Genomic DNA, 12,362 nt, shown 5'->3' on the forward strand with positions numbered 1-12,362 from the left:
TCAGCTAGCCATAAATAAACATCAATACAGGTATGAGAAAAAAGGGTGTTAGAAATTACAAAAGGGTCTCAAGATTATGCAGGTCAGAACTGAGAACTGTCCAAAGCATGGGCTGCATTCCTTCTAAGCTACCTGAGGCTTGGTCTGCTTCTGACATGGAACAGACGGTTCTGAGAAAACCACACTCCTCAGAGGACCCCAGGGTGTTGAGAGATTTGGGTTTGGACTCCAGACCAACCCTGATCATCTCTAAATATGGGATTTGAGACTCTTCTGCATCTGATCCAGGCGTGGTTCCAAGGAGTGAGGCATGATCCAGGCAAGAGAGCAGACATGGCTGGATCAGAGCATCACCAGTGACATTAACAAAGAGACCAGGGCACTAAGATTTCCAGTGATTTAGCATCATGGCTGGGACGGGTCATGTGTTCTCCAGTGAGTTCTGAACATCCAGCACTGCCCTCAAGGAACTGCAGGGGGCGCGCGAAGCCAACATTTCTTAGATGGTGGGGCGCATGCGCATTCCGCGACAGACGTGGTCGGCGTCTTCCCTGGGGGCGACGCTCCTTTTCCTCAGGGAGGAGCGGGAGGCGCCATGGCGGCTTCGGGACCGCGTGGCCCTCGTTCCTGAAGGAGGAGGACGCTCCTCGCTCGCTGTCTGAGGTAATGCCGGTTTCCCCGCATGCTAAGCCAGCTTCACACCGGGGTGTGTGTGGACCTGGCCGAGTTGGGTTTCCAGTCCAGGAGGGAGGGGACTGGTGCGCTGGCGGACCCGCTTCGACTGTTGTCCTCACCTGCTGGGAGGGGGTGAGGGTCCGCGTCCATCGGGGCCACGGGGGTGTTCGCGCCCCCTCATTCTCACTGCCTGGGTCCCCCCCTTCCCCGTGTGGTCGGAGGTGTTTACATCACAGGTCACGGGCGGGGACTCGGGTATAACGTGAAAGGGGCTGAGAAATTACTGAAACAGGGAAAGAGGTGTATGAAAACACATTATATTAACTTTTATATTTTGTGTGTCAAAGTCAGAGTTTATTATGCTTTTAATTTCCTGTCTTTAAAGGAATACAATTATTTATTTTGTACTTAAAATATTTTATATTTAAAATGTGCTTCTTAGCTTATCTCATTTTCAAGTCAAAATATTGCCACGATTGAGATTTTCTCATAATGAGAAGGAAAAGCTGGGCTGGACTAACAAGCTAACTCTTAAATCTAAGTGTAATAAGTGTCAGTTTACTGATCTAAGTACTGCTGGGCTAACTCAGAAATCTGAAGTTTAATAAGTGTTGGTTTACTGGGCTAACAAGTTAACTCATAAATCCTAGCTCAACAAGTGCCAGTAACTGGGTTCTGGCCAGCAGAAGTCCCACTGAGACTGAATGAATTACTCAAGACTCTGTGGAAAAAGTCAAGAGAGGGAGAGGGTGTCGGGAGCCAACTCCACGAGCCTCTCAAATGCTCCCACATTTATTGTGTACAATCAAAGGAAAAATCACTAACAGTTGTGTGATGGAATACAGGAATTTAAGGAAAGACAGGGTGGGATTGAGATTGTAGAAATAACTGTGAGTGCAAAGGCTTTGTTTATCTTTAGGGAAGTCATGGGAAGAGGGGAACAAGATATATCCTTATAGATATGTTAGAAAAGGCCACCAGCCCAGCCAGCTCCTTGTTTGGGGCATAGAAGACTATCTAACAGCAGACACACCCTGTGTTTATAGCTGAGGGCCTGGGTTGTTGCTTTGCAATGAGCAGAGTTCTATCTAAAACCTCAACTATGCAAGAAAGGCATTGTCTCTGCTTTTTACTGCCAGGAGACTGGCATGCCGATGCACAGGTGCCTGTTTGCAAGGCAGTTAACTAAGCACATTTGTTCTTCTTTAAGGAGATGAGTGGCTGGGGTCTGTTACAATTTGTTAACCCAATCATGGGCTCCCAAAAGTAACATGCTCTGTTCCTAATAGATAAATTCCAGTGTACTGATTCCCTGCTTTTGCTGTTCACACCTTATTGGCTAATAGCCCCATGCTTGCAATTAACTCTATAAAGCCTAATGCACAAGTTTTGGAGGTGCTCAGAGCTTCAGAGCAGAAGACACTCTGAGCCTGCCAGTGTAATAAATCTGAGTATTCCAACCCTCCAAGTGGTGCTTGTTTCTTGGCTGGCCTGTTGTTTCCGTAATATTAATACAGTGACAGTCTTAAATATATGTAAGTATAAGCTTATTGAAAAACCTTTTGCAGCATTCCAGGGTGACCAGTTTTGTTAAAAATAATACCTAGGCCACTACCAAATTCTTACAAGAATATAATTTTAAAAATTGTGAATTACTTTTATAAGTTCCAAATACAGTGGTGATTTTTAAAATACCAACCATTGTACATACTTCTTAAGACCATTTGAGATGAAATATATTCAAAGCTAAATCGTCAGAATATTTAAAAGGCAGGACAATGACTGCTTTTCATTGCAAATATATTTTCTCCTAATAAATGCAAAATATGAAGTTATTTAGCTTAGATTTCTATACCTTTGTTCAAAAGGTGAAATAAGAATATAATCTTTTTTCAATTTTAACCCTTTCCCATAAAAATTGGTATTTGCATTTGTAGAATCTTAATTTCCCTTTCATTTTTTCTTTTGATTTATTTTCTTTAACAGAGAGTGCTTTCCTATGTCTCGTTAAAGTTTTTTATTCTCCTATTCTAGATCCAAGTCACTTTCTGACACTGAGAGTAAACAAGGGGAAACGCCTTATAGTAAGTGTGCAACTTTTGATGTGGTCAGGAATTTTTCTTGGAGAAATCTCTTTACAATTTCTGCTCAGATCACAGTATTATCCCATTATGAAAACTGAATACAAAATTGTAATCTCTTTACACCAGGACGCTTCCAATTTTGGCACAGCACATTTCCTGGTATTTTACATTAGATATTAATACAATATTTGATTTTATTTACATATTGTACAGTAATACATATTTTATATATGAATATCTGCTGAATGCCATTAATTTGCATGGGGTGGTAGCTGATTGCATTTGATCTTTCTGACCATTAGTTATTCTTAGGTGTGTCTAAAGTACTTCTTAGAACACAAATTTGACTACCACACCTCTCATAGAATATTTTAAAGGTTATTATATTTTAAATTATAGAAGCAGAAATGTTATCCATTACGTTTATGAAGTGATTAAGTCACAATTTGGTAAATGATTAAGTCACAATTTGGTGTAATCATATTCAGTGGAGGAATGATGGCTTCTACGTCTTTTTACATCTGCCACAGTTGCTTCTCTATACTATTTGTGACCATGAGCATTTTTATGGCAAAGTGATCTTTTTCCAATTCTACTTTTTTTCTTTTATTTCAGTACAATCAGTAAAGCTTTCCTTTGCAGTGATGGCATTGTTTTTAACATGAAGGTACCTTGTCATCTGACGCATTTGTACCTGATGGGCTACTACTCTTGTACAGAGCAAGGAAAAGCATTTTCATATCTCCATCTGTATTCTAGATCTTATCTAATTTCTTAGAAGCATTTTATAATCATTTTTAGTTATTTTAATTGTACTAAACACAGAAGAACAGATCACTTTTTATCTTTACCTACCTCATCACCTAAATGGACACAGATATTATAATAACATGTGAGTTTGATGAAATTGAGAAACGTTCCAGGGTTTGAGCTTCAAGTATTTTTATGTGATTTTCTAAGAGGTAATTAATTTCTGGCACAAAATATGGAATTATCTAAAACCACTTGCAGGGTTGTCTGTCATTTTGTCTTATTTGACTTTTGTCACATAGCTATCAGCTAGGACCCGGTGAGTTTGAATATTTTAAAAAACATTTCTGATTAGAAAACATCAGGAAGAAACATTGAATATTTATGTTCACGACTCTGGTATCATTATTGTAATGTGCTATTTGTTTTGGCGTATATTTGATTTTGTTCCAGTAGTGTGAAATGTAGGCATGGGAACAAAATTAAAAACAACAAAAAATTCTTGAAGTCAGTCACAATGAATTATTAGTCATTTTATTTTTATTTTATAAACAGGCCATTTGAATATGTTCAGCCATGAAGTGAAACAGACTCACTGAATTCTGAGTCCTGAGAGACAGTGACCCAGACACAGCCCTACCAGTAAGTAATGTGGTGATTTGATACAGATATATATTGTGAAATGATTATCACAATAAGGATACTTCCATAAACTCATAAAATTCCCTTTTGTGGTGAGAATTTTTGAGATCTGCTCTCAGTAACTTTCAGATAAATAATACAGCATTGTTAGTTGTAGTCACCATGCTGTTCATGAGATTTCCCAGAACTTAGTCATCTTAAACATGGACGTTTGTACTCTTTGAGCATCTTCTCATTTCCCCACTCCCAGGCCCTGACAACCACCACTCTGTTCTTTGTGTGAATTCGGCTGTTTTTAGATTACACGTGTAAGTGAAATCATGCAGCTCTACTTTTTCTTTTTTCACAGTCTGCAGTGTGTTGATTTGATCCACTTACATACAGCAATGTGATCACAAACAGATTTAACACCTCTCACATGACTCACAAGTATAATTTTCTTTATTTTTTGTGGCAAGAATATTCACAAGATAGTACCTTAGGAACTTTGGAGACTGGTACAGCACTGTAGTCTGTAATCACTGTGCTGTGCATTTGATCTGCATGACTTATTTATCTTCTGGTTGCACATTTGTACCCTTTAACATCTCCCCATTTCCTCCACCCCGACACCTAGTTACCACCATTTTACAATTTGTTTCTAAGTGTTTGCTTGCTTGTTTTTTGTTTGTTCGTTTGTTTTTGTATATCTGATATCTTACGTTTGTTTTTTCTCTGTTTATTTCATCTCACCAAGCATAATACCCTCAAGGTCAATCTGTAATATCACAAATGGCAGAAATTCCTTCTTTCATAATGCAGAATAATATTCCATTGTATGTCAATGTCATTTCTTCTTTATCCATTCTTTCATTGTTAGACACTCAGGTCATTTCCATATCTTGGCTATTGTGAATAATGTTGTAATAAACATGCGAATGCACCTATCTTTTCAATACCCTGTTTTCACTTCCTTCAGATGCACACCAGGAAGGAGGACTGCTGGAGCATATGGTAGCTCTTTTTAATTTTTGGGTAACCTCTATAGCTTTTCCATAGTGCTTGAACCAGGTTACATCCCCACCGACAGTGTACAGGGGTTTTCTTTTATCCTCATCCTGGCCAGCACTGTCTCTTGTCTTCTTGGTGATGGCCTTTCTGACAGGAGGGAGGGGATATCTCATTCCACTTTCAATTTTCATTTCCCTAATTGTTAGTCATGTTGAATATCTTTTCATGTACATTTTGTGTATTTGGGTGTCTTCTTTGGAAAAATATAAATTTAGATTCACTGCCCATTTTTTATATTGGATTTTCTACTCTTTTTTTCTTTTTTTTTTTTTTGCTATTGTGTTATATGAGGTCTACATATATTTTGATATTAACCCTCCATCCAATATATGATTTGCAAAAATTCTCTCCTACTCTATATTAGGCTTTATATTTTGCTGATTATGTCTTTTGCTGTGCAGGATCTTTTTAGTTTGATGTAGTCCCACCTGTTGATATTTGCTTTTCTGGCTTGTGTTTTGGGGTCATACCCCAAAATTATTACCCAAACCAGAGTTAAGTATCTTCTTCTCTATGTTTTCCTCTAGGAGTTTTAAAGTATGAGGTCTTACATTTCAGTCATTAATCCATTTTAAATTATATTTGTGAGTAGCGGAAAGTAGGTTTCCAATTTCATTTTTCTGCTTGTGGTTTTCCAATCTTCCCAGCAACATTTATTGAAGATGCTAGAGTTTCCTCATTCAAAATAGCATTAAAACCAATAAAATACCTAAGAATACACTTTACTATGGAAGTGAAAAATTTGTACTTTGAAAACTATAAGACTTCTATGGAAAAAATTGAAGAAGACAAAACAAGTGGAAAGATACACTGGGCCAGAAGTATGGCTAATGGAACAGAAGAATTAAGGTTAAAATGTCCATAATACCCAAAGCCATTTACAGTTTCAGTGCAATTTCTATCAATATTCCAACAGCATTTTTTACACATGGAGAGAAATCAATCTTAAAATTTTTTTATGTGACTACCAGTGACCCAGACACCAGAGCAATCCTGGGAAAGAACAAATTGGGAGTCATCACACTTCCTGATTTAGAACTAAATCACAATGCTACAGTATGAGACACAATGATATTGGTATTAAAATACACACATGGTTTAAATTAACAGTATAGAGGACCCAGTAGTAAACCCCTGTATACTAGGTCAACTACTATTTGAGATGGAAGTAAAACACGTTCAGTGGGCAAAGGATAGTCTCTTTGACAAATGGTGCTTGGACACCTGGATACTACTTTTAATTTTTGACAGAAATTCCATACTGCTTTTCCTAGTGGCTGTGGTTATTTACATTTTTACCAACAACACACAAGGATTTTCTTCACATCCCTTCCAATCCTTGTACTCACCTGTCTTTTTTGACTGTAGCCATTGTAACAGTTGTGATAAGGTCTCGTGGTTTTGATTTGCAATTCCCTGATGATTAATGACAACCTTTTCATGTTGGACATTTGTACGTTTTCTTAAGGAAAATGTCTATTCAGATATTTTAGTCATTTTTAATTAGATTCTATTTTTTTGGCTGCTAAGTTGTATGAGGTATTTATATACTTCAGTAAATACCATTTATCAAAAGATGGTTTGCTAATAGTTTCTCCCATTCCATATGATGTCTTTTCAGTTTTTCAAATTCTTTTCTATGCAGAAGTTTTTACATTGACTTAGTCCTGCTTGTTTCTTTTTGCTTTTGCTTTGGTTGCCTGTACTTTGGAGTCATATCTAAATAATCATTATTTACAAGATCAAGGTCAAGGGGATTTTACTCTATGATTTTTTTTACGGTATTTTATGATTTCAAGTCACAATTTGACTATTTTATTGTGAGATATTTTTGTGAGTAGTGTAAGATGGGGTCCAATTTAATTCTTTTATATTCATTCGACTGTACCAGTTTATATTTTGACTGAAAAATTAAACAAGTGTTACCTTTTCTTCATATTCTTGCAAATTTTCTTTTTCTTTTTTATAATAGCCATTCTAACAGGTGTGACGTGATGTGTCATTGTGATTTTGATTTACGTTTCCCTGATGATTAGTGATGTTGAGCATTTATTCATGTACCTATTGGCCATCTATATGTCTTTTTGAAAAAAAATCTACTCGTCCTTTAGCCTATTTTTAATTTTTAATTTTTTATTTTATTACTATTATTTTATGACTTATATATTTTATAAAAAAAGTTTTTTGATTAAAAAATGGAAAAAAAAATTGCCTGTATATTATTTTATTCTGTAGTTGCTTTTTAGTTTGCTGATTATTTGTTTTGCTATGGAGGTTTTCTTGGGGGCTTTTTTGTTTGGTTTGGTTTGGTTTGGTTTTTTTGTTGTTGTTGTTTTTTAAATTTGCTATAGTTCCACTTGTTTGTTTTTGCTTTTGTTACTTGAACCTTTGGTGTCATATCCAAAAAATATTTGCCAAAACCACAGCAAGGAGCTTTTTGTTTACATTTTCTTCAAGTAGTTTTACAGTTTTTTGTCTTACATTTAAGCCTTCAGTCCATTTTGAGTTAATTTCTGTGAGTGCTGCAAGAAAGGGGTCCAATTGTATTCATCTGTAGGCCATTATCCAGTTTTTTTCCGGCACAATTTATTGAAGAGTCTATAGTTTTCCCTTTACATCTTCTTGGTTCCCGTGTGAAGTACTTGTTGACACTATATAAGTGGGTTTGTTTCTGAGCACTTGATTGTTTCATTGGACTTGGCCTCCATTTTTTACTGTTACCTACCATTTTTGATTACTATAGTTTTGTAATAAAGTTTGAAATTAGGAATTGTGATATCTCTAGATTAATTATTTGACCAGGTTGATTTGGCTATTAGGGGTGTTTTGTGGTTCCATACAAGTTTTAGGCTTGTTTTCTGTATTTCTGTGTAAAAGTCATTTGAATTTTGATAGGGATTGCATTGAATCTATAGACAGCTTTGGGTGACACAGACATTTTTACAGTTTTAATACTTCTAATTCATAACCATGAAAATTTTTTCCATTTATCTTTTTTTCAGTTTTTTTTTTTTTTTAATCAGTGTTTTGTCATTTTCACTGTAAGGATATTTTACCTACTTGGTTTAAATTATTCCTAATTTTTTTGATGACATTTAAAATATGAATGATTTTTAAACTTATTTTTCAAATTGTTTATTGTTGGTATATAGAAACACACTGCTCTTCACATGTTGATATATGTATCTTGCAACTTGACTGAATTTGTCTATTATTTGTAATAGGTTTTTGATGGAATCATTAGGATTTTCTACATATAAGATCATATTAAATGCAAACAAATAGTTTTGCTTCATCCTTTTCAATTTTGATTACTTTTATGTATTTACCTTGCCTAATTGCTCTGGCCAGGACTTCCAGTATTATGACAGTCCCCGTGGCGCTGAGCCGCGGGCGCGTCCTGCTCTCGGCGCAGATTGGACTCGCAGGCTGATGAGGGGGTGACTGTCGCCGCGCTCCCGGGATCTCGTGTGCCGGGGGAAGCCGTGTGGCCTGGCCTGGTCGACCAGCATCCGCCTGTGCCCCTCCAGCCGCGGAGACCGACCCGAGCCGATCGGACACGGCCTGCGCCTTGCCGCCGCGGGGGAAAGGGAGAGAGTGTCCCGCGCCCGGGCCGCCGGCGGCTAGGTGGTCAGGCCCTCGTCTGCGTCCCTTGGACGACTGCTCCTGAGGCGAGGAGCGGCCCGGGCCCAGTGCGGTGAGGCCGGGGACGGGCGCGCTGGGGTTCCCGGTCGTCGGAGGCGCCTCCTTGGATGAAATGTTTTCTGAGTCCCGATGGATCCGGAGACGTGGCTGGGCCGGCCCCTGTTGGCGCGGGAGGCCTGGGAGGGGGTGCCCCCCGGCCCGTAAGCCTGCCCGCGTGGGTTCCGGTGGCGTTGGAGGGACCGAGACTTCATCCGGATCCGGGGACCGGCACGGGGGCGTCCCGCGAGGGATGTGGGGGAGGCAGGCTTTCCCCGGCCCGGGGCCCGGGGCCCGGTGCTCGGGAGCGGTCCCTCGTGGGGGGCCCTCTCGTCGGAGGCGCCTCTGTGGCATCTCCCCGAGTCCCCGGCCACGCGGGCGAGAAAAGGGCAGGGCGTCCCCGGCCTGATCCCGTCTCCCTCTCGTCCCTTCCCATTCCCATTCCCATTCCCATTCCCATTCCCACTCCTCCTCCTAAGCCTCCTCCTAATCCCCCTCCCCTCTCCCCTCCCCCTACCAACCCCCCCCACCCCGGTCGATCAGATGGCCCCCGAGAGCTTCGGGGCTGCCATTTATGGGGGTAGGGCTGGGGGCAGGTGGCCGGACCGAGGTCCCGGGGTCCCCCCCTGCAAATCGTGGACCCGCCCCGTTTCTGGGCGCTGTCATTTTTCCCGTCGTGTTGGGCATTTTCTGCCAGCAGATAGGTGCTGACACGGTCTTCCTCGGTGTCTGTCACCGAGTGTTGGGTCTCCGGACGCGTGCGAGGCTCTGGGCTTCTCTCTGCGTGAGCCCTGGCCTGGTAGCCGACTCCGCTTCTGACACTTGAGCCGCCCGCCAGGGCCTGCGCGCCGGCTCTCGTGTGTGCGTCCGGCTGACGTGGCCCGTGGTGCCACCTCCGGTCTCTGGTGGCCCGAGGGCGGTGGGGTGAGGTGGCGGCGTGGGTCTTTTACCCCGTGCGCTCCCCGCCGCAGGCACCCGGTGGTGGCCGGCATGACCCCACCCCCGTAGGCTCCGTGCCGCGTGTCAGGCATTCCCCGCCTGGGGTCGTTGGCCGCTCTCCTCGGAGAGGACCGAGGAGTGGGTGGCGCCTGGCGAGGCTGAAGCAGGCCCCTCTGGTGGTTGTCCTCGCCGGGCCCTCCCCTCTGGGGCCTCCCTGCCCCACATGGCTCGCTCGCTCACTCACTCACCTGACCGATGTGGTGAAGTCATGCTCCCCCGGGCCGGGCCTAAGCCGCGCCAGACGAGGGACGGGGACGTTCATGGCGAACGTGGCTTCTCCTCTCGTTCTGCCTGCGGGCCCCTCGCCTCTCCTCTGCCGCCCGTGGGTGGCGGGGGGGAGGCAGGGGTGCGGACTCCGGCCCGACCTCGGTCTCCCGTGCCTTGTGGTGTCGGCGGGGCCGGGGTCTTGCGACGCGGCAGACACTCTCGCCTCCTCGCCTGCTCGGCGTCCTGTCTCGCGAGCGGCCCTCCCCCGCGGCGGGGGAGGGCTGCCCCGCCGCCACGCCACGTACCCCCCTCGTCGGGGTGTGAGCGTGTCTCGCCTTGGTCCTCTGCGGTGCCCCTGGAGCGCTCCAGGTTGTCCCTCAGGTGCCCGAGGCCGAGCGGCGGCATCGCTTCCCGTCCCCAGCGAGTCCTCTCGGGTAACCCCTGCGGTGGTCGTGTCTCCCGAGCGCCTCTCTTGAGGCGTGGGGGAGGGGTCGAGACGGTAAGCGAGGCGTGGCCGCTCCCCACCCTCGGTGGGGCCGGGGCCGCCTCCTGAACGTCAGTCCTCACCCTGTACCGGGGGGGGGGGGACTGACGTGGCCGGGCGCACGCCGGGTGGGTCCCCCTCAGCGGGGTTCGCGCCCGGGCGTGGGAGCGATCGTGGTGGGGCCGGGTGATGTGCCGGTGGGGGGCGGGCGTCTGTCCCGTCCCCACGCGGTCTTGGGTGCGTCTCCTCGCGAGGTGGCACGCACGGGCTCTCCCCGGTCCCGACCGCGAACGCTCGCTTCTTGGCCCGCTGCTTACCCCTACCGCAGACCCCTCCTGCCCAGCCGAGCGCTGGCGTACACGTCGGCGGGCTTCCGTAGGCCTGAACGGGGCACGCTGGGTGGGGGGCGATGCGCCCTCGGTGAGAAAGCCTTCTCTAGCGATCTGAGAGGGGAGCCTTGGGGGCACCGGACCCCCCAGCCGCCGCTCCTCCATCCAGAGCGTGCAGTCGCTCTCCACGGGGAGCGACTGCCGCGGCGTGTGGGCAGGGCCCCGTCGCTTTGGCGTGTGGGCTGCGCTGGCCCCGCGGTGGGGCCGAGTGCTGTTCTTGGCCTGCTGTGGCCCGCGCCTCCCCCCTCCGAGTCGGGGGAGGGTTCCGCCGGGCCGGGCCCGGCGTCTGGCGCGGGGCCGTGCGAGCGCGCGCGCGCGTGTGCGCGGGCTTGGCCTCCCCGGCGCGTGCCGTCGGGGGAGGGGGAAGGCGGTCCACCCCGACTTGGGCCACCCCCACCAGTCTCCGCGCCGCGAGGAGCCACCCCACCTGTTCCGGTCCCGAGACGCAGCCACCGGTGGCGGTGCGTGGGCCACGGGTCGGGCCGCCTCGCTCGGCAGCGTTTCCCCGGGCCGCGAGGCCTGGGGGCGAGCCAGACGAAGCTGGGTGGTGGTGGTGGACGGACAGACGAGACGCAGACGGACGAGTGAGCGAGTGGAAGGGGCTACCCTCTGGAATGGGGGGGTTAGCCTGCTGCGCGCGAGTCCCGGCGGCGGGCGGGGCCGGGGTGTGGGAGGAACCGCCGAGGGTTGGCTGAGGCCGGCCGGCGTCCTGGGCGTCGCGGGGCCGCCCCCACGTGTGGGGGTGGTGGGATCCTGCGGTGGTTTCCCCGGCGGCCCGGTCGTGTCTCGAGATTTCCCCTTCCCTGGGTTGGTGCCCGACCACACCCACGACCCCTGCCGGCCGTCGCTCTTGCGCGCGAGCGGCCCCTCCTCGTCGCCGCCGCCGGCCCTCCCCTGCCCTGCCAGGACCGATGGCCGCCCGCGCCGAGCCTTTCCCCCGCCGACCCCCCCCGTCCTGGGACCAGAACGTGGCCTCACCGCGTTGTGGGTGCTGTCCCTCCCCTGGAGGCGGCCCCGGGTGAAGCGTCGTCGGACCCGACGGGGGGGAGGTGGGGTGATCCGGCACGGCGCGAACGTTTGTTTGGGTGCGCGTCGGGGCGGGGCAGGGCAGTGCCGGCCCGTGCGGCGGGAGAGCCTTGCGGTGGGTGGGCCGTCCTGAGGCCCTGCGGTGTCGGGCGAGGGTGGCCGTTGGGCCCCCGTGAGGGTGCCGAGGAGAGGGCCGGTCGGCGCGCCTTGGGTGCCGCGGGGCCGCCCCTGTGCCGGAGGGCCCGTGGCGGTGAGACCCCGTGTCGCACCCCGGCGGCCGACTCGCGTCTGGGTTTCCGGCGCGGGCCCCTGGCGGTGGCTCCACGGCCCTCCTCTCCCGCTTACCGGCTTCCAGGCGGCGTTGCCCGTCCGCGG

General features: G+C 47.6%; 1 protein-coding gene and 1 long non-coding RNA gene across 4 annotated transcripts in view; one reads left to right on the plus strand and one right to left on the minus strand.

The window, feature by feature from the left end:
- The first annotated feature begins 520 nt into the window (after window positions 1-520).
- Window positions 521-9,402, plus strand: LOC116151856 (uncharacterized). 3 transcript variants are annotated; one of them, XR_004135425.2, is made up of 4 exons: window positions 521-663; window positions 2,710-2,759; window positions 4,065-4,151; window positions 8,553-9,402. It is a non-coding gene; the product is annotated as an uncharacterized LOC116151856 (long non-coding RNA). The 3 variants fall into 3 exon arrangements; XR_004135429.2 differs by lacking the exon at window positions 8,553-9,402 and adding an exon at window positions 4,402-6,683; XR_004135427.2 differs by lacking the exon at window positions 8,553-9,402 and adding an exon at window positions 5,110-6,682.
- Window positions 9,403-10,139: 737 nt separating this feature from the next.
- Window positions 10,140-12,362, minus strand: part of LOC135320537 (collagen alpha-1(I) chain-like) — a 4,282-nt gene continuing 2,059 nt past the window's right edge. The window contains exon 3 of the mRNA XM_064483665.1: window positions 10,140-12,362. This exon is cut by the window's right edge and continues 645 nt beyond it. Within this exon, the coding sequence (XP_064339735.1) occupies window positions 10,140-12,362 (2,223 nt within the window).

This window comes from Camelus dromedarius, unplaced genomic scaffold, assembly GCF_036321535.1.
Source record: "Camelus dromedarius isolate mCamDro1 unplaced genomic scaffold, mCamDro1.pat HAP1_SCAFFOLD_179, whole genome shotgun sequence".
Taxonomy (NCBI): Eukaryota; Metazoa; Chordata; class Mammalia; order Artiodactyla; family Camelidae; genus Camelus; species Camelus dromedarius.